At 35.0% G+C, this 24,391-nt stretch overlaps 6 protein-coding genes across 10 annotated transcripts; 3 read left to right on the forward strand and 3 right to left on the reverse strand.

Annotated features, from left to right (window-relative positions):
• Positions 1-11: 11 nt before the first annotated feature.
• Positions 12-2,912, reverse strand: LOC117932507 (DNA-directed RNA polymerase III subunit RPC10-like). 2 transcript variants are annotated; one of them, XM_034853778.1, is made up of 6 exons: positions 2,568-2,912; positions 1,799-1,886; positions 1,673-1,698; positions 1,437-1,581; positions 1,218-1,308; positions 12-320 (listed from the first exon to the last, which is right to left on the reverse strand). In XM_034853778.1, the coding sequence occupies exons 4-6, from the start codon at positions 1,548-1,550 to the stop codon at positions 190-192; spliced, it is 336 nt and encodes a 111-aa protein (XP_034709669.1). In that variant the 5' UTR covers positions 1,551-1,581; positions 1,673-1,698; positions 1,799-1,886; positions 2,568-2,912; the 3' UTR covers positions 12-189. The 2 variants fall into 2 exon arrangements, with proteins under 2 accessions (XP_034709669.1, XP_034709668.1); XM_034853777.1 differs by lacking the exons at positions 1,673-1,698; positions 1,799-1,886 and having other exon boundaries at positions 2,568-2,911.
• Positions 2,913-3,822: 910 nt separating this feature from the next.
• On the forward strand, positions 3,823-5,415 carry LOC117932495 (protein yippee-like At4g27745). The gene is made up of 3 exons (XM_034853762.1): positions 3,823-3,857; positions 4,294-4,404; positions 5,011-5,415. The coding sequence occupies exons 2-3, from the start codon at positions 4,312-4,314 to the stop codon at positions 5,236-5,238; spliced, it is 321 nt and encodes a 106-aa protein (XP_034709653.1). The 5' UTR covers positions 3,823-3,857; positions 4,294-4,311; the 3' UTR covers positions 5,239-5,415.
• A 1,300-nt stretch (positions 5,416-6,715) lies between these two features.
• LOC117932305 (calcium-binding protein KIC-like) lies at positions 6,716-7,415 on the forward strand. Its single transcript, XM_034853493.1, has one exon. The coding sequence runs from the start codon at positions 6,891-6,893 to the stop codon at positions 7,272-7,274; it is 384 nt and encodes a 127-aa protein (XP_034709384.1). The 5' UTR covers positions 6,716-6,890; the 3' UTR covers positions 7,275-7,415.
• Positions 7,416-8,018: 603 nt separating this feature from the next.
• On the reverse strand, positions 8,019-11,484 carry LOC117932304 (serine/arginine-rich splicing factor RS31). Of its 3 annotated transcripts, none has more exons than XM_034853489.1 (6): positions 11,382-11,484; positions 10,864-11,007; positions 9,235-9,347; positions 8,915-9,144; positions 8,563-8,808; positions 8,019-8,426 (listed from the first exon to the last, which is right to left on the reverse strand). In XM_034853489.1, the coding sequence occupies exons 2-6, from the start codon at positions 10,967-10,969 to the stop codon at positions 8,396-8,398; spliced, it is 726 nt and encodes a 241-aa protein (XP_034709380.1). In that variant the 5' UTR covers positions 10,970-11,007; positions 11,382-11,484; the 3' UTR covers positions 8,019-8,395. The 3 variants fall into 3 exon arrangements, with proteins under 3 accessions (XP_034709380.1, XP_034709382.1, XP_034709381.1); XM_034853491.1 differs by lacking the exon at positions 11,382-11,484 and adding an exon at positions 9,482-9,954 and having other exon boundaries at positions 10,864-10,951; XM_034853490.1 differs by lacking the exon at positions 11,382-11,484 and having other exon boundaries at positions 9,482-10,957.
• A 4,408-nt stretch (positions 11,485-15,892) lies between these two features.
• Positions 15,893-21,765, forward strand: LOC117932266 (calcium-transporting ATPase, endoplasmic reticulum-type). Of its 2 annotated transcripts, none has more exons than XM_034853423.1 (8): positions 15,893-16,104; positions 16,851-18,395; positions 18,480-18,601; positions 19,168-19,446; positions 19,558-19,941; positions 20,400-20,509; positions 20,583-20,811; positions 20,941-21,765. In XM_034853423.1, the coding sequence occupies exons 2-8, from the start codon at positions 16,928-16,930 to the stop codon at positions 21,502-21,504; spliced, it is 3,156 nt and encodes a 1,051-aa protein (XP_034709314.1). In that variant the 5' UTR covers positions 15,893-16,104; positions 16,851-16,927; the 3' UTR covers positions 21,505-21,765. The 2 variants fall into 2 exon arrangements, with proteins under 2 accessions (XP_034709314.1, XP_034709315.1); XM_034853424.1 differs by lacking the exon at positions 15,893-16,104 and adding an exon at positions 16,125-16,227.
• On the reverse strand, positions 21,512-23,712 carry LOC117932268 (pentatricopeptide repeat-containing protein At5g08510). The gene is made up of 2 exons (XM_034853425.1): positions 22,552-23,712; positions 21,512-22,440 (listed from the first exon to the last, which is right to left on the reverse strand). The coding sequence occupies exons 1-2, from the start codon at positions 23,476-23,478 to the stop codon at positions 21,829-21,831; spliced, it is 1,539 nt and encodes a 512-aa protein (XP_034709316.1). The 5' UTR covers positions 23,479-23,712; the 3' UTR covers positions 21,512-21,828.
• Between the last annotated feature and the right edge of the window lie 679 nt (positions 23,713-24,391).

Here is a 24,391-nt window from a genome sequence, read left to right on the forward strand (position 1 = left end):
GACCATAAATATAAGTAAAACTTGAGAACATTTTCCAATTATTTTATTTTTGTTGTGTTAATCATCCCTTAACATCATAAATATCCAAAAAAACAAGTGAAATGACAGACTACTCTACAGCCCAAGGCTGGAGAAAGGCAAGATGCTTTGGTGCCGCTCATATAGGCCAAAGAATGGGCATGACAGCATTTAATCCTCACGCCACTGCCGTCCACAATTCTCATTCAGGCACCAGTAAAAAGTTGACATGGGCTCATCAGCAGACCGGGTCTGAAGTTGCTGGAAGACGGCCTTCCCAAAGTTACAATGTGGGCATGTTGCTGCATTGAAAAAGAAAGGAAAAGAGAACAAACAAGCCGCCAAAACTGCAGTTAGGCTTCATCCACTAGAGATTGTATTTGCAAGACATAACTTACAAGGAAGCAGCATCAATGACAACAACTGTTATTCAATTTCTATGCTTCACTGTTTGAAGTTGAAAAACTAAGCACGACACCCCTGACATTGATTAATATCCTATCAAGTTTACATGTGTGTCCACAGATAAAACAAATTTGACCAGTTACTTCAAAAACACCTTTTCATTGCAGATAAAACTAAAAAGATTATGTCTCTCAGACCAATGTGTGAAACTGGGATATCTTAAACTCAAGGGTTGCCACTATAAACTAACCCAACACAAGTCAACAGGCACTTACTCCAACTATTTGGGGTTAGCTACACATATCATTCCATTCACTTGCCTATATTGAGTTATATCTTTGGTTAAATCATAATTCATCTTATCTTTCCTAAAATCTCCACTGACATTCTCTGTGGTCATATTGCCATCTTGATTACTTGAATAATTAAACTTTCATTCGCTACTGCACCTTCAAGCTGGACAACAGTAGATGTTGGTTTTGTCACACATGACCAAACCATCTCAACCAACTTTCTTTGTTGTCATCCATTAGAACCATTTCTTACTTTAACAGACTCTTTCATTTGTGGTCCTATCCATTCTTCTCCCAACATCCACCTCAATGTTAAATAACTAATTTCTCTAAGTCCAATTATATGTCTAAAAAATAGCTTTCATACCATCAGGCTGTTAACATAAAATTCAAGCCATTTCTTAAACGGGTAATGAAGGATCTTGTCAAACTAAAACAGCCCAAGAAACTAAAGTACAGATAATATGTCAAACAGAAGGCAACTATAGAAAGATAACGCACCATCAGTTGTGGGTCCATTCTTCATGTCATCTTTGGAGAAGATGGGTTCTATCTCTTTCTTAACTAGACGCTGCTTTCTCTTTATCTTTACCTGTAAACACAAATGCATATACACACATGAGTAAAAGGACCACTGCAAACATAGTAGATTAGCAGACCAAGAGAACTGGAAACCAAATAAATATAACAGTTTACTACTAGGATTATTTGGTTAATTACCTTGGTCTCTATATGGCAAACGTATGGACATGTTGGGCAAAAGAATCTGGCAGGGCGGCCCATATGTGGTAACTCATACTGCAAAAAATTCCCACAAGTAGGGCAAAATTCCATTTGCTATAACCTTGTAAATGACCGCCTGTCTCTGCATATATATTGTCAGATGTCATATATGGTGTTTACTAAAAATGATTTCAACATTCAACTAAAGTGATAAATCACCCAATAATCTATACCTTAACTTCAAATGCGAAGTGTTCCGCTACCAATTTCCAATTACCAATAACCAAAACATATTAGAACAAATCCACATTGTTTGGATTTTTTCTTCTTAAAAAATTCATGGAACAAAGAAATTATACCTAAATGCATAAATCACTAGACCCCAAATTCAGAGATTGCTGATAAAACACCCACAATAGTTTACAAGAGGACACTGCCTCCAAGTTGCTGAAAAAATGAAAAAAGGTCTCCATTTAAACCATCCTCGGTACCATGAACACAGACAAATATGAAATATTCAAAATTCCATCATTAAGAAGATTGAAATCAATAACAATTAAACAATTAACAGACACAAAACTGACCCAATAGAGAAGTATCAATCCAGATTATTCATAGGGGCACAAATTTCAATCTTCGTCAGCACACATACTACAAGATAGTTAACCCCAAACCAAACAGGTCATATTATACAATTCAAAATGAAGACCGACAAGAACATGGTTCAGAATTAGCCTATCATTAACAGCCACATAGAATAAATGTAACCAAAAGAAGGTAATTTTGAAAAAGCTTTCTGGATTTTCTTGATCAAAATCAAAGCAAATTTTGCCTTTAAAATCAGTAAATGCACTTCAAATGCTAAAGTTTTTAATAAACTTAAAAAAAAAAAAAAAAAAATGAGAACAGAGATCTTGATCCTATACATACAAATACTGGATCCCCAGAAGAAATAACTTCAGGGTCTTCAAGAACATTAACCAAAAAAAAAAAAAAGACATTGTTGAATCAACAGATACTTCGAAAACGAAAAAATGAATGCAAAAATCGTGATAAAATGTTGCAGAAAAACATAAAAATTGGTGTATGAAATGAAGACAAAATTATAACTATTCTTAAGAAACATACGTGGGGTCTAGAGCTTTGGGGACAGAAAGTTTCGCAGATGATTTTGAGACTAGCCGTTGAGATCGATCGAGTTTCTAAAACCCTAATTAGGGTTTTCTCAGTCTCAGCCACTGAGTCGACTCTGTTCTTCAACTCATAAATTCTTTTTCCACCCTTTTTTTTCTTTTGGTAATTTTTGTATTGATCTCCCTGTTGTTTCCCTGATCTGTTTTTGCCACCTTGCTTTTGGAAATTTGTGTCTGTATTTCTCGGCAGCCAAACAACCCACAAGAAAAAGGGTAATTATGGATCAATTTTCTAATAAATTCTATAATAACAAACAAACACTGCGCCAAATTTTTAACGTGACATTCAATCCGTCGTTCTCCGCTTTTCTCACTTCTCTCCCCTCACTCTGTTTTTAACCTTAAAAATAAAAAATAAAAAATAAATTAAATTAAATTAATAAACTCTACAAAATCATCTAACAAAAATTAAAATAAAAACTAAAATAAAATATTTTTATTTTTATTAATATCTATTTTTATTCATTTTCAAATTTATATTTTTTTTTATATATTTATTAATTTTAAAGGAAAATATTTCTAATGACTAACAACATAATTTAACCTATTAATTCAATACTTTATTTGGTCAAAAAATTTCTCGATAATTATGTATTTGTATACCAAATTGAATTAATATATTATTTTCAAAGTTGTGAAAATTTAAAAGTATGTATTTTAATTGTTTTCATAAAATAAATAAACAAACCTACCAAGAACACTATTAGAGTCAATATATGTGAGTTAAAATGAACTAAATATTACTAAAGTATGAAAAACATGTTTCAAACATAAAAAGACGTAATCACGATGAAAAAAATTTAGTTAGGATACGACAAATAAGACAAAAAAAGAAAAGTATGATCAAAAGTAATAAAGTACAAAAATTACAAATAGGTAAAAAAAAAAAATTAAAATACGGAAAATATGATTATGGTACAAAGAATCTAACTTGAGTACAAAAAAATATGACTAAGGTATGTAAGATGTATTTAGGTCATGGAAAAAATGAAAAATACACGAAAGGAACAAAAATATGATCAAAATATTAAGTTAAGAAAAAGATAAAAATATATATGATAAAATAAACAAAATTACTATAATGTTTTTATATTAGAATTATATTTTAAAAATATTTTTATTTTTACTCAAATGTGAGTTCTTGCTCATTTAAAATACCAATAAATACATTTGACCATAGTTTGAGAAGCAGTTCCAAGTTCCAACCAGGATTTAATTCATCAGGGTAATGTTCTTGCCTTCTTGGTGCTCCGCTTTAATGGAATCTTACTATTGCAAAGACACCTGATTGGATTTGCTTCTGTTCTTTTTTAATCCACAATCTTTTTTTAAAAAAAAAAATTAATTAATTAATGAGTGGCAATCAATGATCTTTATTAAGGCCCTGATCCACCAATTCTGTCATTATCAATCCCTTTTCTTTATTCAATTTTTAATTCCAATTGCTTCTTTGGAGCCTTTACTCAATCCTCCATCTTCAAATTTTAATTCTTCTGCCTTGGACTTTTTCTGCAACCAAACATGAACAAGAACTCCCATTCAAGAACAAGTAATCTGCAATCTTTTTTTTAAAAGAATTCTGGTTGTTTGGGAAGAAACTTGGGCTTGTTGATCAGTTTTTTTCAGTTGGGTTGTGAACTAATTTTCCATTCTGGGAACAGTAAGGTGAGTGTTGAGCGATGGCGGACGTCTCTGCGACTCGGATTTACAGCTGCCACAATTGCAGAAACCATGTCGCTAGACATGAGGACATTTTCTCTAAGAATTTTCAGGTGATGAGACTGACCCTTTAGAGCTGTTTGATTGTTTTTATTTTAATACTGAAGAAATTGATCATTTCTCTTGAAATTTTCGTTGTTTGATGTTCCCAAGACAGTTTCTTTATGAATCTGTTTCCAAGAAAGTAGATGAATCTGTTTTGAGCAATGCATTGGTTTGTTTTGTATACTGCAGAAGTCACTTTTCTCCTGACTTTCTCAGAGTTCGTCTTCTTCTTTGCTGCTTCCTCAACATTTCCCAATAAATCTGTTTCCAGGAAATCATTTTCTCGAGACTTTCCTCCCTCAACATTCCTCCTATCAAAAGCCTGCTTCTAAATTTCTTTGTCCTCTTCTCTGATGTTTCCCCAATAATTTCCTCATGAATTGGATCGTTTCTTGAAACTTTTGCAGGTCTTGACCTCTTCTTTGATGCTTCCCAAGCATTTTCCTAAGAATTTTGGATTGTTTTGAAAATTGGAGAAATAATTTTTTTTTCCTTGAAAACTTGGACCTATTCAAATTTTGAAGTTACTTTTTTCTTGGAACTTTCGCACACTTTGTCTGGACTCATCTCTGATGTTTCCTCAACATTTTCTCTTTCTGTGAATCTGTTTTCAGGCAAGCCATGGCAGAGCTTTTCTCTTTTCTCATGCCATGAACATAGTGGAGGGGCCCAAAGAAAACCGGAATCTGATCACTGGTCTCCACGTAGTTGCAGATATTTTCTGCAAGAATTGTGGGATGGCGTTGGGTTGGAAGTATGAGAAAGCTTATGAGGAATCACAGAAGTACAAAGAAGGAAAATTCATTCTGGAAAAATTCAAGATTATGAAGGAAAATTTTTAGGCCCCCTATGTCTTTGAAATGTTGATTTTTTACAGAGGACTATTCTTCAATTTGATCCATCTTTGATTGTTCTTTACATGGGTGTCAATTGTCATTAACTTTTCTGCACATCAATTTGTTTGGATACTGGGAAAATCGTTAATCAAGAGATAGATGAATGAAAGTGTCTTTTTCTCCTTTTGGATATCCTCTCTGAGATACCCATGTTCCTTGATATTTCCAATTCCATGTCTTAGTTCTCATATTTTAGGGTGCAAGCAAGACTAATTTTGATATTCTAGAAAATCGTTAACAAAAATGTTTTTATTCTTTTTTTTATAAAAATAATATATATATTTTTAAAATATATTATAAATATTTGAAATAGTAAAGGACATTTATATCAAAAATAGATTATTTTTCAAATAAAAACATGGGAATGGATAAATTCACAAATACGAAGAATATGCTAGATTTTCAAACCAAAAATCCTTTTTGTTTTGTTTGTTATCTTAGCTTAAGATAAGGTTTTATATTTAGATATGTATGTCTTTGGAGTAGGTTTATATCAATTGAAATTGGGATTTCTTTCAAGCTTAAAATTGTCAATAATTGGGTCTCCACAAGGTCTGTCTCTATCAAGCTCATCCAATTTTCATGGACAATCTTTGGAATCTTTACCAGTTACCCAAACGGTTTGAGAAAAAAGTTTGGATTAAAATAGATGAATTAACATTAATTTTTTTTTAAGCTCTATTTTAACTAAAAGGCTATTTTATAAAATTAGTCAAATATATATATTTAAAAAAAAAAAAAAAAAAACTTACTTTTATTGAGCTTGATAGAGCTTTTGACTTCTGTAAAACTAGTAAAATGAAAGTGTTTCTAAAAATAAAAGCGCTTTGAGAAGAGAGTACGAGGGAATGTGATATGTCCCACAACCAGGGAGTAGATGTTTTGCATGCATTTGTTGTCTTTTAGAGGAGGGGCCAGCCCAGAGGACCTGGCTTCCAATTTGAGTCATTTTGCTTTTCATCGAATGAATGATTGTGTCCTATGAGCATCTAATTCAAGTACAGCATCTTACTCACATTATTATAAACGTAGAAAAATGATTTCCGAAATTTATGAAATGATATAATATTGGAGACAAAAAGACGGGATTTGAAGTGATCGTATGTATAAACACGAACCAACCAAGGATATGGTTTCAGGTTTTTGCAATCCTCCATGTGCGGATGGACGGCAGAGAGCATTGGGCACAGAACAAGGAGGAAGAATCCAAAAATCAATTCATGGCGAGGATAATAGGAAGCTTCATAGAAGCAAAAGAAAAGGCAAACTTCAGCTGTTGCGTATACCCGAAAAAGATCCCCCCCACCATCATTCCCTCCAAATGAACCTTCCTAGAAGCCCTTCTATCAGAATAATGCACACCACCAATATCAACCTTGACAATAACATCAGCAAATACTGTGTACCATTGCCATGTTCTTGGGTCATCTGGGTATGCCATAAATCAGACCGTTGATTCCCATTTGATGTGGGTGAGCTGGTGTGATTGACATTGGCGTGCAAGGACATGGTCTCCTATAAAAAGGAGACGAACTTTCCAATGCTACTAAGTCATTCTCAAGGCAAAATAGCTAGTGGACATTGCCTGCACAGCGAGAATGGAAAGGGATGGGTTTAGAAATGGAGGGGCTGTGTTTGAGGACTTGTTGCCAGTGATGGCGGAGAAGCTGGACGTGGAGGCGTTTGTGTCAGAGCTTTGTGGGGGGTTCAGGCTGCTGGCAGACCAAGCGAGGGGGCTGATAACTCCGGAGAGTCTGAGGAGGAGCTCAGCGCTTCTGGGGATGGAGGGCATGAGCAAGGAGGATGCAGAGGCGATGGTCAGAGAGGGAGATCTTGATGGAGATGGGGTGCTGAATGAGACTGAGTTTTGCATCCTCATGGTGAGACTCAGCCCTGGGATGATGCAAGATGCTGAGGTTTGGCTTCAGAAGGCGCTTGACGGGGAGCTCAGAGGAAGAGGATCATCCTCGGCTTCATCTTAATTGGGGTTTAGTTTTAGTACCAGAGCTTTCTTTATATTCATCCCATTGTTCTCTCCTCTGTTTGATTGTATTTTTGCCGTTTCTTTTTACCTTTTGTGAAGGCAGATCATTATTAATGGTAAGATGGTATTGTTGACAAAACCGTCGACCTGGTATCTACTATCATAACAAACCAATTTTTGGTTCTCCAAAGAAGAATTAGCTGGGAAAAAAAAAAAAAAAAAAAAAACCTAAGGATCATTGATACACAGAATCTAAGTCCAGTAGAGGAGAATCTAGAAGCCTGATTGGTAAATCAATGATTTCCAATTCAGTTATGAATGTCTACAATTCTATGTAGGAAATCATAGGTTTATCCAAAACCCATCATTTGATTGAAAGAAAGAGACAAAAGGACCCATGTGCATCTGTCATTGTATTATGTGATATCAACAGGTAAGCTAGGCTGTGTCCAAATCCAAGTCACCAAACAGATCCAAAAACACAAACATCATCAGAACTAACCGTATATACAACAATTTTCATTTCTGTCCAGAGAAAAGATAGTTCCATTAAGCTCCTGAGGACTACCTTGAATCCCAATGATAATATGATGGCTTTTGGCTTTTGCAAATTCCCCTAGGTAAATTAAGCCTCCAAAGTCCAAAGTCCAGGGAATTGAAGCAACAACAGCATCAAAATAAAAAGAATGGGAAAGATCAATAATTCAAACCATGAAAATGCAGATAGAGAGATGCAGTACGATTGAAGTAAATGAGAATCCCATTCCATCACATTGTAGAATGCTAAAATAATATTTCATTCAGAGTTGATAATCTTATTTTCCAACTAGAGTTATTTCTAGTTATGGCTGAACAAGGTTTAAGAAATAAATGTATCCACATCCATGACCCAAAAGCCAATTCAGCCAATATCTGAACACTTGACGAGGAAAAGATAAGGTTTCTTCACTCTTCACACCCCACACCCCTAAGGGTCCATGAACTTCATCACATTACAGGAAAGAACCTACTCACTATTTTAAATTACTTCTGTGCATTAATGATTCTAAAGCTTGGCAAACAGCCAGTGAATGACACGTTTGATTTGTGTGCGCATGTCCCCTTCAACTCAAAGGGTCTTCATGTTCTTGATCTCCGAACAGGTGATCGGCTGTTAGATGAGAGATTAACCAAAAAAATGTCAAAAACAAATCACAAGCAGCTGAAATTCAAAAAAGCGTTACTTAAAGCACCAAATTCCTCCAAATAGAGGAAAAGCATAAAGCCTTTAAGAATCAAATATCCACCTGCGATATCTGCCATATTCAGGGCTCCTGTTACGTTCATATGCTGGACCATTGTACCTATCATAGACTGGGCTCCGTGCTCGACCATAATCAGGGCTTGGTCGACCCCTGCGATTCACTGGACTAGGCGATCGCCCATAAGGACTTGCCCCACGCCTACTGTAACCTCCTCTCCTAGGGCTGTCATATTTATCACTGTCATCCCTCAAAGCATACTCAACAGACACCACCCTGTCTAATATCTTGCTGCAAGATTAGAAATCAATGAGAATCTATTAGATTATCATTCATAGAAATCAGTAATAATATAAGGAATCCAAACCAAGCAACAGATCAAATAAATGTTACCAACCTCATGTGTGTACATTCAAGAGCTTTGGTGGCATCTTCCTGTGTCTCATACTGCACAAATGCAAAGTTCCGTCGAATTCGAACATGAAGAACCTTCCCATAAGGTTCAAAATGTCTTTCGATATCACGTATCCTTGTCCGAATCGGATCAAAGTTTATAACAAACAATGTTTTAGTGGGTCTCTGGTTTGCCATTGACCTAGAACCCTCCCGATGACGGCCACGTTCACCCTGTCAGAATAGGAAAGTTCATTTAAAATATTATTTGTGGAAGAGAAAATAGTCAACCACTGATTAAAACAGAAAAAGAAAATGTCATACCTTGGCCCACTCCACAGACAGCCTGCGCCTGTCATAACCAAATGGGATATTGTCAAGACCTCGGATCGCATCATCAGCATCATGCTCATCCTCAAAATAAACAAAAGCAAACCCTGCAGTGATAAAAAAAATTGACTCAGAGGGACAAGAAACAACTCATGAGACATGTCATATTGGTTCGGCAGGCAGTACAATCAGCCAAATCAGGATTTCTTTTCCCTGGCAAGAACTAAAATAAATACGACACCTGAAGATATGTGAAGGGCTGATGCGCAAAAGAAGTAGAGGCCTTGGATGATCATTAGTGGAGGCCTTGCATGACCATAAGGCCGTAGAGGCCTTGCATGATGAACTAAAATCAAGAGGATAGCATATTAAAGGTTTAAATCCAAGGTTCAGGTCTGAGATGTCATTGCTAAGCATGCTTCACCATTCATACAGCACGAGTTCAGTAATGGAAGGCATGGCATGACAGATTTCATAGATTCCCCTATGATCAGAAGAGGTAGGCATAGCATGATGATTTGACTGATCCAACCATGAACATTCTTGTGGAATGGCAACTTTAGGCAGTGAGGTGGGTGAGTGACGGATGATCGTGTGAAGAAAATGCAGGATGATGCCATCTGTGCATAGAAGGATAGCAGACATGCAGTAGAAGTTTTTCGCACAGAAGTTGGTGAGCCCAGAGGGAAGCTCATTTTCCCTTAGAAGATGTTCCTGCGTCAAAGAAAACACTTAATATGGCGGTTTCCTCCAATCAAATTGAAAATTTGTGGCTGCCATTACAATTCCCGCCAAGATACAGATATCGGATACACACACTACATCAGTAGCCATATATCCATATCCAAGGAACCCGTGTTTCAACAATAATTTTGACTTAATTAGAAAATCAATGTGTTAGTACACTTCTTTCTTTTAATTGAATGCATGTCCGCAACTAAAAAAATGCACCCCTGTAACCCACAGCTCACATTATAGTTGATCATCCAACAAGTAGGATGGGAGGCAAAAAAGGGTAAAGAAACTAGAATAGGGTAACCAAAGCTGATCCACAAAGAAGACATTCATAACATGAAGATAAAATTTCATACAATAAATTTGATACATAATTCGTGTAAAACCAAAATAGAAAATAAATATTTAAAGGTAAATAGCTCTAGGGCGTGAACAGAATGTAGACAATTTAGAAGTAAAAATGTAAAAAAATAATAATAATTTTCATTCAAAATTGCATCAGGGATTGATTAACAAATGGGCAGTAGTATTGTTTCACGCCCGATAACAGAACAACCACCCACAAAGACTGAGCATACAAAGTTGATTATCGCAAGGAATAGATTTAAACCTCCAACATGGGAAGTAAACATGTAGATGCCATCTATTGATACAACACCCGATTTGATTATTCGGCTAATGGAATGTTAAAAGAGTGAAATAAGCCAGGATACCATGTTCCCACCATCCTAACTTCTAAATTTCCCATTGGAATCCAAACCCATAAGAGGATTTTCCGAGTCAGCGTCTTAGCATGGATATCAAAACATCAGAGCAGAACTAAAGAATAAGACGCAAGAATGATACTCGTTCCAAAAATCAAATGCTAAAATCAAGTAAACATGCTACCAGATTTCATATCAACACGCTCGACCCTTCCATATTTGGAGAACAAACGCTCCAAATCCGATTGCCTTGTCTCGTACTCGAAGTTCCCACAGAAGATAGGCCTCATTCTTCCACAAACTCCTAGTCAACTACCTTCAGGAATACCTGCAACCATCACAGCCAAATGGATCAGTAGCAGAACGATTACCCTCTGTTGTTTCATGAGAAAACCCAACTCCAAGGCTTTATATTTTGCTTTCACTCTTTTCCTATCTTTTCCCGTGAACCAAACGGAACTTCAAGAAAAACACTTGATATGCAAGTTCGACACCAAAAACATAACCGAAACATAAAAATCCGCTTGGTTTCCAAGAAAACAGGAAAACAAGAAACCCTAGAATCCTTTTTTTTTCTCTCCTTTATTTTGGTTCACCAAATCCACACAAGTAACCAAGCACAAATCTAGGAATCATATTTTATAATTTTCTCGACAACCAAACATGAGACGGAAAACCCCCAGAGATCGATTCGAAGAGTACCTTTCGGACTTGGATTCGAAGCAAGAGAAACCCTAGCAAAAGTTGAGAGAAAGTGTGGGAAAAAGGTGGGGTTTTATGAATTCTTTATAAGCAATCGAAGCCCTACTTTTAAATCCTGAGCGTTAACTGAAACTGTTGGATTGCGTGATGTGTCTTTTTATTAAACGTTGGCATTCTTTCATCCGTCGGATGGTAGTGAACATCATCGAATCATAAACAAAGTGTGGGCCGGAATCTCAAGTGGCCCAGCCCACCATGTTTTCGAAAGTTTTGGGTCCATGTCTGACTTAGGCCCACCCAAATCGTTTCTAATGTCTTGGGCTGAGCCTAGATCATGATCATAGTCATGAACATTTTCTTTAGAAAAGAAATCATATTTTTGAAAATAAATTTTCATAATGTAGGAGATATGAAATTTTCACTAGCATATATTTAAAGCTAGGAATTTAAAAATTTTAAATTAAATTTGATTGAATTGAATTTAATTAAAATTAAAACTTATAAATTAATATTTAACAAAAATACTCATCTCATAATTACAATACGCACTTTCTTAAAAACTATTTTAATAAACAAAGGATTTATCATTTAATCTCATGTTCGAGATTATTTGAGCATATTATGAGTTGATTCTGGTAAATCTTTCATTAATCCTTTATTATATCTTTGTGAAATAAACTTTCAAGTATTTGGAAAAATCAAATATTTTAATTTTTTTCTATTCAATAAAAAAAATATCACTTAAAAAAAAAAAAAAAAAAAAAAACTCTCCCACATTAACCCTAATATAAGTCTTTGGCTTAATTTATATAATAACATTTTATTGTGTGGTTTGTTGTTTTTATTTTTAAATTTGCTCATAAATAGTTTCTTCTTTGTTTTACAATGTCTTATCCTTAGCACTTCAATTGCTTTAACTTTGAAAACTAGATATTAGATTTTAAATCATTCCAAAAATCTTAGCTATGTTTGATTCCCGAAAAATTTGAAGGAAAATGTAAGATAAATAAAATATAAAGGAAAAGTAGAAAAAAATAAAAAGTAGATTAAAAATGGATAAATTATTTTTATTTGTTTATTTATACTCATTTGATTTATTTTAACTCATTGATATAAGGATTAAATAATTTAAACATACATAAAATTTTAATTAATTTTAATTATATTTGATTTTCTTTTATATTTTTTATATGACAATCAAACATGAAAAAATCATTTTCCTTCGTATTTTTTTCTTTCCTTAGTATTTTCCGAGAACCAAACACATAAAATATCATACCATAGGGTCCCTAGCTTATAAAAATGTCATATTTCCATGCAATATTATCTTTTAGTTTTAAAATCATAAAAAATAAAAAGATATAAAAAAAAAATTTGTACATGTCTTTTAATTCTAGGAATATTTTCATTAAAATTATTTTTAAAATAACTAAGAATTTAATGTAAAAATAGTTTTTTTTTTTTATTTTAAAAACATTTTTAATAATTTGTTCTACATCTGCCTGCTTCCCAAGGCTTTAATGATTGGAAATGATGAATAAAGATCTTTGCTACATTGCTTTTTTTAGTGTGAAAAAATAAATAAAATTTGGATGTTGGGTTCTAAACAGGCATTTGTTTGATTGGTTCAAGAAGAAAGAGAATAAAAATGGGGTCAAAGGACATAATCAATGGTCAAAAAGCCATGGAAAACACAATGTTTTGAAAAGGGTTTCCACAACACTTTCTTAAAAATTGAGACCCTTTATTCCATTCCCAACATTTGATTCCAAGACACTTTAATTTTTTCTATTTAATGAAATTATGCTGGATTTATTTATTTATTTTTATTTTTTAAAAGTTCATGGGGGTGCCAGATTCCAAAATTTTGGGTATGTCTAGATATCAAGCAGGAATTTTTAACAAGTGAAAAACCATTTTTTTAAAAAATATTTCTAAAAATTTTATTTAAATTAAATTTTGGTTCATGCATGACATTTTGTCACTCCCATGCCCCAATTATTTGTGAACGAAATGGAATGCCAAGAGTTGAGTATGATAATAATTAGATGGGTCCATCTAAAAACTTTGTGGAAAATTTTGCAAGGTGTGAATAGAAGAATTTCGTATCCCAATGAAGGAGACATGAATAGGACATCTTATTTGTTAGCTAAAATTGTTGGCATGCTAATTTCAAACTCTCAACAACCTCAAAACATGTTACCCCATCTTTACATCCCAAAGGAATATAGGTTTGTCTGGCATATCAAATTTCAAACATTCAATTCAATTCATCATACCAAAAGGGAAAAAAAATAAACCAACCTTTTTTAAAAAAAGGTCAAATAATCTTTAAATCGGAAATCTAACCCATCTCCCGTTTTTTTTCTAGAAAAGTAATCAACTTTTGACATAAATATCATTTTTCATTTTAAGTATTTACATATAGGCTTTAAAAGAAAATGTTATTTTTATAAGAATATAATGAGAATATTTTTGTCCAAATGATGTTAAAAAAAAGTGAAAGGTTAAATTTCAAAAATTGGGTTTTGAGAGACGCTTTTAATCAAATAACCCTAGTTATTAAGGGTTTGTTTTACAATTTTTTTTTAGAATAATTTTTTATTTTTTAAAATTAAAAAAAAAAGAAATTAAAAAATACATGTGACAACTAGAAAATTATTTTTAGTTTTTTATTCTCAAAAATATAAAATAAAGTGTTTTTACATAACATTTTTAATTGTTTTTTTTGTTGTTTTTATTTATTTTTTGAAAATTAATTTTAAAACATATTAAAAAATATTAAAAACATTTTAAAATTTCAAATAAACTTTTATTTTATAAAACGGTTTAAAAAAAATATTCTTAAAAATTACTTTTTCAGAATCATTTTAAAAAATAGTGACAAAAAAACCCTAATTTATGTGGACCATAGTAATATAAAGTATAATTCAATATGGACAATACATCCGAAAAAGTATTATTACCTAACCAAAACAGGCAAATATGACAAAGGTTTAGGGTAAATTCCTTTTCGAGATACTTCCAAAGGGTTTTGTTGAAAGGCTCCTTATATTTTTTGTCCCTTTTGATTTATTCATACATATCCCTTGTGGAATGGTTTTTAATTTCTAATAATTCAAAATTTTTTTATTAATATAAAAAAAAAAGGAAAAAAAATAAAGTTTGGATGGAAGGTGTGAGGAACCAGAGGTGGACAGCTATTCTCCCATCACGAGTTAAACTATTTGCTTGGTTGAAAAGCAAGTACCAAAGGCCCCATCTGCCCAAAACCATTGACAAAAATAATAGAAAGATCTTGGGATTCCACATCATTTCATTTCTAAAATCCGCAAGTAGACATAGGAACTTTCCAAGAATTTTTGGTTTTACTTAAAATATAGCCCACAAGAAAAGAGAAAAAATATATATATTAAAATTAATAATAATAAAATAATAAAACCCACATACACTTAGCCCCCAAGAAACCCTAATTGCTTGAATGGTCAAGATGAAAATAGAAGAAGAAGAAGAAGAAACAAAAAAGAAATATTAGAAAATTTGATAATTAATTGTCTTTGAACTAATCCATGATTCTAGGAAGGTGTGGAAGATGATTGGGAAGCCAATATGAATTAAAAAATGAATAAAACTATTACAATTTTAATCCAAGTTTGGTGTCTTCTTATTTTTCTTATGAAAGGGTTGAATTTTAATTAAATAAACAACTTCAATTTATGTTGTCTTGTGGTTAGGTAGCAGTCTTTTTTTAATATTGTCAAGTCCACTTAAGAAAATATTATTTACTAATAATTTGGTGAATTTTATTTAATTTAATACTTTTTTTTTTTTTTTATAATAGCTTCTATACAAAATTTAATGGATACCAAAATATTAGATTTTATTTCCTAATAAGTTTAAGAAATCCAAAAATATTTTGTTCAATGTTTTTGGAAAAAATAAAAATATTTAATTTTCAACTAAATATCATTTGATTTATATAATTTAACATTATTTTAAGGGGTTGTTTGATTAAAATGATTATTGAAAAACCCAATTTTAAAAATTGAACATTCCGTTTTTGTAGTCTTATTTTGATAAAAATACTTTTATTTTTTATTTTTGTAAAAATAACTATTTTAAAAAAAAAAACATATATGTAAATACTTGAAATAATTAAGGACATTTATGTCACAAAAATAAAAATTATTTTATTTTTTCCTTAATTAATTAATTTTACTTTAAGACAAAATCATGTAATTAAATGGTAAAATAATGGACTAAATACCCAACCATGCCAAAATGACCATTATGCACTTCAATGATAGGGCTACAAGTCAAACCACAAAGGTCCAAGCGGTGGATACCATTATTATTTTATTTTTTAAAAATAATTTTTTTTTAAACATACGTATAAATATTTGAAATGATAATAGATTTTTTTAAATAAAAAAAAAATTGGAACGGTTAGATTTACAATTTAGGGATTATTTCGTCTTTTAACCGAGTAGTTCTTATGTTTTTTGAATCATCTGCAGTTAACTGCCTTAAAATCGGAAAAGAGGGAAGATCCAAGGCCATCTCCAATAAGTGGAAACCGAATTTTCCCATGCCTGAGAATTTGTTTTTCCTGGAAAAGTGAGCACAAGAATTTTGCTTTGCTGGGCTTTGCTTTGCTTTGCGTTGTTCCCAAGCCATCTTTCTGCTTTCTTAACAAGTCCACTGCCTATTTGTTATCTCTATGGTGAGTGTTTTCCACTATGATTTTGGTGAAAAATGCTTTAGTTAGTTTTGGTTTTTGTTTCTGCAACTCTATAATTCATGAAATGGTGGAGTATCTACATATGGGTTTTTGTTTCCTTGTCAAGTTAGTACCTTTTTCCTTTTTAACTTTTTTTTTTTGAACATTTTCTAGCACAATGAGTGTTTTTGTTAGTGTTTATGTTCTGTCACTGGTTTGCATGGTGTTGTAGTCTTGTAGGCTGGGGTTTGTCTGACTTTTTTTTTGTCTCTGGGGGTTGATGAGGTTTTGAAAAATCACTATTTTCAAAAAAAAATTTGGTTCAAAATGCTGTTGGGTTTTGGAAGAATGGTTGTTAAGTTTTAGTTTTTCATGGTTTTATAACTTGTTTCTGATAATTGGGTTGAAACCCAGAAGAGCAAAGGATTTTTTTTTTTTGTCTTTTTTGTTTTGTTTTTGTTTTTAAACTACAGTTCTGTTTTCATGTAAAAGTTTCCCTTGTGGTTATTAATTTGTTTATTTTATATATAAATTTTCTTGGTTTGGAAGCAAAATTCCATTGAGGTATATATAAATTGTGAGTTTCCCTTGTTTTTTAGTTGCATTATTCTTCTGTTTTGTTGTAGCAGTTACTTCTAAAACTATTTTTGTTTTCAAAAATTTTGAAAATAGAAGCCATGACTTGGGTTTAAGTGCTTGAGTTTTATGTTTTTCTGAATTTTTCTTCATCTGTGTGAACCCCTTTGCAGGGATCTGAAATGGGTCTAAGACTAGTTGTTTAGAATTTATTGTTGGAGAGACATTTGAACTCCAAATTGAAGCATCCATGGAAGAAAATCCGTTTCCTGCATGGTCTTGGTCTGTGGAGCAGTGTCTGAAAGAATACAATGTGAGAATAGATAAGGGCCTGAGCAGCTATGAGGTTGAGAAACGGCGTGAGAGGTACGGTTGGAACGAACTCACCAAAGAAAAAGGGAAGCCGCTATGGCGCCTTGTATTGGAACAGTTTGATGATATGCTTGTAAAAATCCTTCTAGTCGCTGCTTTCATATCCTTCATTCTTGCTTACTTGCATGGAGATGAATGTGAGGAATTGGGATTTGAGGCCTATGTGGAACCCTTTGTGATTGTGCTGATTTTGGTGTTGAATGCCATTGTTGGAGTAATTCAGGAGACCAATGCTGAAAAGGCACTTGAAGCCCTTAAGGAGATGCAATGTGAATCTGGGAAGGTTTTAAGGGATGGATATTTCGTGCCAGATTTGCCAGCACGGGAACTTGTCCCTGGTGATATCGTAGAGTTGCGTGTTGGTGACAAAGTCCCTGCTGATATGAGAGTTGCAGCTTTGAAAACCTCAACCCTGAGAGTAGAACAGAGTTCATTAACGGGAGAGGCGATGCCTGTTCTGAAAGGCACTAGTCCAATATTCATGGATGATTGTGAGTTGCAGGCTAAAGAAAATATGGTTTTTGCAGGGACAACAGTTGTTAATGGAAGCTGCATTTGTATTGTTGTGAACACTGGGATGAACACTGAGATTGGGAAAATACAGACACAAATACATGAGGCCTCTTTGGAAGAGAGCAACACTCCTTTGAAGAAGAAACTGGATGAATTTGGAAATAGGCTTACGACTGTAATTGGGCTTGTTTGCCTCATTGTTTGGGTGATCAATTACAAATATTTTCTCACATGGGATCTTGTGAATGGATGGCCTACCAATTTTCGATTTTCTTTTGAGAAATGCACCTACTATTTTAAGATTGCTGTTGCTCTTGCAGTAGCTGCAATCCCAGAGGGCCTTCCTGCAGTAATCACAACTTGTTTAGCTCTCGGTACAAGAAAAATGGCACAAAAGAATGCAATTGTACGGAAGCTTCCAAGTGTGGAGACCTTGGGATGTACAACTGTGATTTGTTCGGATAAAACTGGGACCTTGACAACAAACCAGATGTCGGCGACAGAATTTTTCACATTAGGGGGGAAAATCACATCTTCTCGAATTTTTCATGTGGAAGGCTCAACTTATGATCCAAAGGATGGTGGAATTGTTGATTGGAATTGCTACAACATGGATGCTAACTTGCAAGCCATGGCAGAAATATGTGCTGTCTGCAATGATGCTGGGATTTTTTGCAATGGCCGTCTCTTCAGAGCAACAGGTTTGCCCACTGAGGCAGCTCTCAAGGTTTTGGTTGAAAAAATGGGAGTCCCAGATGTTAAGGCAAGGAACAAAATCCGTGACACACAGCTTGCTGCAAGCTATTTGATTGATCGCAGTACGGTGAAGTTAGGTAAGCAAGACCCAACCTTCAATGCTTTAATATGCCCTGTTATTACAATGCAGCTTTCAAGATCTTAACGTATGCTTGGCATAGGATGTTGTGAATGGTGGACAAAAAGATCAAAAAGAGTTGCTACACTAGAGTTTGACCGCATTCGCAAATCAATGAGTGTTCTCGTCCGTGAGCCCACTGGGCGCAATCGACTTCTTGTCAAGGTGACTGCCTCTCTAACTCCCTACTGTCTTTCCTAGAGACATTTGCAATAATTGAGTTAGAAATGCATTAAAGTTTTGTTTTTGATTACACTTCTGTGACGTCTCATTCTTAAAAAAAACAGCTGGATAAACAAAATAGGACATCCCCATTCTGAACGTAGTTGGCGTTAGTGATTCAGTACCTGGCTGAAGTATGACTCATTAAATAGTTACTATATTGGAACTTGGAGTTTTGTCTCGTTGAGTTTTCATTGAAAATTTTGACTTCTGTTAAACATGAAGGTCTTTTTGATAGGTTTGAACAATCATGCAATTTTGATATAGTCATAACTTGTTAAATTAATTTCTGAAAGCAAATTGCAGTACCTGAATGTGCTTGAAACTTGTTTGGTCTCTTGTCAAGTTTTTTTTGTTCTGCATATGGTTTTGTCGGGCATTCACTAAATCATGAATACATGTTTCTTGCAGTCATTCATCTTTGTTGCTATTAGCAAGTTCCAGCATGTTTAGCGATGAGTTTTATCTAGAACTTCTTCATCTCTTTGATCAATGGTTTGGACTTGCAGGGTGCTGTTGAGAGTCTATTGGAGCGCAGTTCACATGTGCAGCTTGCTGATGGATCACTTGTTCCCTTAGATGAACCTTATAGGCAACTGTTGTTGTTGAGAAACTTGGAAATGAGTTCAAAGGGTCTGCGGTGCTTGGGTCTGGCATATAAAGATGACTTGGGAGAGTTCTCAGACTACTATACTGAGACTCATCCTGCCCACAAGAAGTTGCTTGATCCAGCTTGCTACTCCTCCATTGAGAGTGAACTGGTTTTCGTGGGGGTCGTAGGTCTAAGGGTGAGTTATTATCTGACAACATTTCTGGTTTGTTTCAGCTAATTATTTTGAAAATGTGTAAATTAAAGGACACTTATTTTCTGTGGGGAAAAAAAACCTTGCCTAAAACAGGACCCACCTCGTGATGAAGTTCACAAGGCAATTGATGATTGTAGAGAAGCTGGGATCAAGGTTATGGTCATAACTGGAGATAATAAGTCCACTGCTGAGGCCATCTGTCAGGAAATTCGATTGTTTTCCGAAGGTGAGCAACTTAAAGGGGCAAGTTTCACAGGCAAAGAGTTCATGGCTCTTTCCCCATCAGAACAAATTGAAATTCTGTCAAAACCTGGAGGGAAGGTTTTCTCACGCGCTGAGCCTAGGCACAAGCAAGAAATTGTTAGGATGCTGAAAGAGATGGGGGAAATTGTTGCAATGACTGGAGACGGTGTCAATGATGCCCCTGCATTGAAACTTGCTGACATTGGAATCGCCATGGGCATCACTGGGACTGAGGTAACCTAGCCAGCCCCTCCTTGGAACTGCTTTGATGCTTCTATCCTTGTTGTCTTTCCCTCCTCATCATCTCTCTATCTTGAAACTCTGAGCATTTCATTCTGAGCTGACAAGAAAAAACAAGGCATGTTTCAACAATCTAGCTACATATAAGCTATAGGGGATTGGGGTCATATTGTATTGAGGACACTAAAGGAACACTTCAAGATAAAATACAATAGGTCAATGTTCTTTAAAGATCATTTCAAAATATTATCTAGTTCAGTCAGTTTATCTGGATGTTTCAGGTGCCGTCCACCTATCATTTGTGTTTGGCATTCAATATTTGGCCAGTGATGAATTTTTCTAGGACTTGAATGAATACATGTGATATTTATTTGATTCTATCCTTGATTTTCAGCCTTCTGAGATGCCTCCTGCTTAAAAATTATTTTCTAACACTTAATGCTGAATTGCAGGTTGCAAAAGAAGCTTCAGATATGGTTCTGGCAGATGACAATTTCAGTACCATAGTTTCAGCCGTTGCAGAGGGTCGCTCAATTTATAACAACATGAAGGCTTTTATTAGGTATATATCTTAAGTTCGTTTTTTTTCCCTTTCGGGTAGTCAACATCTAACCTTCAGTGACCTCAATATGCAGGTATATGATATCTTCCAATGTTGGGGAGGTTATATCCATTTTCTTAACAGCTGCACTGAGCATACCAGAATGTATGATACCTGTGCAGCTTCTGTGGGTCAATTTGGTCACCGATGGTCCACCTGCAACAGCTCTTGGATTTAACCCTGCTGATGTTGATATAATGCGGAAACCACCTCGTAAAAGTGATGATGCTCTGATAAACTCTTGGGTTCTCTTCCGTTACTTGGTTAGTATTCATCAATTTTCCTTTCTTCACTTTCATCACCTTTCATCACTTGCTGCAACCATCAAGAGTATAGAATGATCGACTTTGATATCAGTTGTATTGAACTAATCCCCATGTCCATAATGGCAGGTAATTGGTTCATATGTGGGCATTGCAACTGTAGGAGTCTTCATTTTGTGGTACACCCAGGCTTCATTTCTTGGTATCAATCTTGTGAGTGATGGGCACACATTGGTTGAACTATCCCAGCTTCGCAACTGGGGAGAGTGCTCCTCATGGTCCAATTTCACTGTCACTCCATTCACAGTTGGTGATGGGCGGGTGATCACATTTTCAAATCCTTGTGACTACTTCTCTGTTGGTAAAGTTAAGGCGGCGACTCTCTCACTCTCTGTCTTGGTGGCAATAGAGATGTTCAATTCCCTCAATGCCCTCTCAGAAGACAACAGCTTAGTCACAATGCCACCCTGGAGGAATCCTTGGCTTCTTGTTGCTATGTCATTCTCATTTGGGATGCATTGCCTCATACTCTATGTTCCCTTCCTGGCAGATGTTTTTGGTATCGTCCCCCTGAGTCTGAATGAATGGTTTCTTGTTATCCTGGTTTCTGCACCTGTGATTCTTATTGATGAGGTTCTTAAATTAGTGGGAAGGAGACGAAGATGGAAAAGAAAGAAGAAGAAGACAGCATAATGTAATGTCAGGTCAACAATTGTTATATTATTCTTTGATAACTTTGATTTTCTGCACAATGATACCTTGTTCCATACTGCAAGAAAAGGCACGAACCAATTGGAATCAAAAGTATCGTTTCATTGCCGGTTTCAGTAGGCTGTCATTCTGAATCCAGTTATCTTCTTACTTTGAAGCAAAGGGCTTTGAATCCATTGTTTGTAATTTCTGAACCTGTAGCCAGATTTTACATGTCCTGAAATGAAGTTCTCGGTTGTTTTACATTTATTTGGGCAATCTGCAGCAACTGAAATCTGCAGCAAAGGGCTTGTGAAGTTGGAGCTATCACTCCATTAGGCATGCTGTTTCGATTTCAGAATCTGAATCATTTACATTCCCCTGAAGCTTCATCTTCATTGAAACTTCATCCAGTAATGCATATATCTCATCAGATCTTGAATGTGATCTATCCTCCACAATGAATTTATGAATGTGGCCTCCCTCCTCAATGAAACTATATCCAGCTGCCTTTGTAATCTTGCCACCTTTCATGAGCTTCCTTAGCCTTGCAACCCCATCCCATCGGCCTGCAGTTGCATAAATATTGGAAAGAATGACATAGTTTCCAGGATTCGATGGCTCAAGCTCAAAGAGAGCCCCAGCTGCCTTTTCAGCCAGCTCTACATGGCCATGGAAGCTGCATGCCCCCAGAAGAGTCCCCCAAACCACAGAATCTGGTTCCATTGGCATTCTTAGTATGAGATCATGAGCTTCTCTCAATTCTCCAGCACGACCCAGCAAATCAACCATGCATCCATAGTGCTCCAGTTTGGGAGCAATTGAGAAATCCCTCTCCATGGATTCAAAGAAATGCTGGCCTTCTACAACCATGCCTCCATGGGTGCATGCTAAAAGAACTCCAACAAATGTTACATCGTCGGGTGCAGCTCCTTCTCTCTGATATTATCAAACACAAAGATGGAAACATGTTAATGGAAATCCAATAATGTATTCCATGCAGACAAACCATGAAACCAAGAAACAAAATCAACCATGGAAACTGCATACCAGCATTTTGTAGAAAAGCTCAATAGCCTCATTGCGTCTTCCATGTACAGCCAACCCCATGATCATAGAATTCCAAGAGCACAAGTTTCTCCTATCATCAATCCTCTCAAACACCCCCCATGCCTTATCAATTCTGCCACACCTTGCATACATTTCCAACAAAGCATTGCTCACATACAAGTTCTTGAAGTAACCATTCCCCCTTGCGTACACTTCAATCCTCTCCCCAACCTCCAATGCCCCGAGATTTGCACATGCCGGCAGAACACTGGCCAGAGTCACTTCATTAGGCCTCATTTCTGTCTCCTCTTCCATCATCAGAAACATCGACAAGGCCTTCGCATACTGCCCATTTTGCGCATACCCGGATATCATTGCTGTCCATGAAGTCACATTCCTAGCAGGCATCAACCTGAACAACTCCAAAGCCCCCTCCAAATCCCCACACCTTGCATAACCCGCAATCATTGAATTCCATGTGGGCACATCCCTTACCGTCATCTCATCAAACTGTTTTCTGGCCAATGATAACAAGCCCAATTTAGCATACATGTCAACCAAGGCAGTTAAGGCGAAAACATCACAACCAAACCCCGATTTTACGAAATGGGTGTGCAGCATTCGGCCTTGTTGGTGGGAGGAAAGGGAGGCACAAGCTGAAAAGAGGAAGGTGAAGGAGTGTTCATTTGGTGAGCAGCCTTGGAGGCACATCTGAGTGAAGAGGGAAAAGCATTGATGGTGAGGCCCATGTGAAGAGTAGGCTTGAATGAGCTTGTTATAGAGAAAAACAGTTGGTTTAGGAATAAAGTCGAACAGTTTGTGTGCATAGGGAATACTGGGGATTTGGAGGAGGCTCACTATGAGTTGTTTGGTGTGTTCTATGCCATTTCTGAGGGTGTAAGCTTGGATTTGCTTCAAGCGGTTCATAACAAACTCACCCAACTGGAGGAAAACGCCTCTTCGAAAAGAATTTTCTATATAGTATGTTGATTTGGAATAGAAGAGGCATATTTTCAAAAATCTGTTTCATTGAGTTTGAAATGGAATACTTTGCTATCAAAACGATGTCGTTTTACAAAGCGGATAAATGGTGAAACTCAAACTCGGTATTTGGGCTTAGATGGGCCGAATAAGAGCCTTCGTATCCGCTTCTGAAAAGCCGGAAAGACCTTCTTTTTTAAGGGTTATTTGATTAAAAACATAATCCAATGTACTTATTGTATTTTATGGGATTAATCCTACTTCACGTTCAGGGGCTGACCCTTGTCGGTTTTGAGTTCAACCTCACGACATTAAAAAACATTTACAAGATTAAGGGAAGTTCGTACCCATATAGTCCAAGTAACTTTCTTCCCTATCTGACGTGGAATATTTTCGTCATTTTTTTATCTCATTTTAAAAAACATGTTAGTCATTTTTTCTTATAAAAATAATTTTTTTCTTTTCAAACCTACGTATAAATACTTAAAATAATAATAAAAAAAACGTATATATATATATAAAAGAGTAATTTTTCAAATAAAAATATGAGAAATGTTGGATTTCGGGATTATTTTATCACTTTTAACAAATTAATTTAATTTCCAAACATAATCTTATTAAAAGGATTTATGACTTTGAAAAAAAGAAAAAAATATAATTTCTTATGAAATTTGTGTAAATAATTAAATATAAAAATAACCTCAAATGTGTTTTAATTTGTATTAAATCATAAATAAAAATTGTTCAAATGCGTCTAAAAACTTTTATTAAACTTTAAAACACCCTTTTGGCTCCTCAGACTCAAATCTAAAAAACAAGACCTTAATAAAATTTCAAAAATACCAAGGGCGTGTAGGCA

This window comes from Vitis riparia, chromosome 15, assembly GCF_004353265.1.
Source record: "Vitis riparia cultivar Riparia Gloire de Montpellier isolate 1030 chromosome 15, EGFV_Vit.rip_1.0, whole genome shotgun sequence".
In the NCBI taxonomy this organism is placed as follows: Eukaryota; Viridiplantae; Streptophyta; class Magnoliopsida; order Vitales; family Vitaceae; genus Vitis; species Vitis riparia.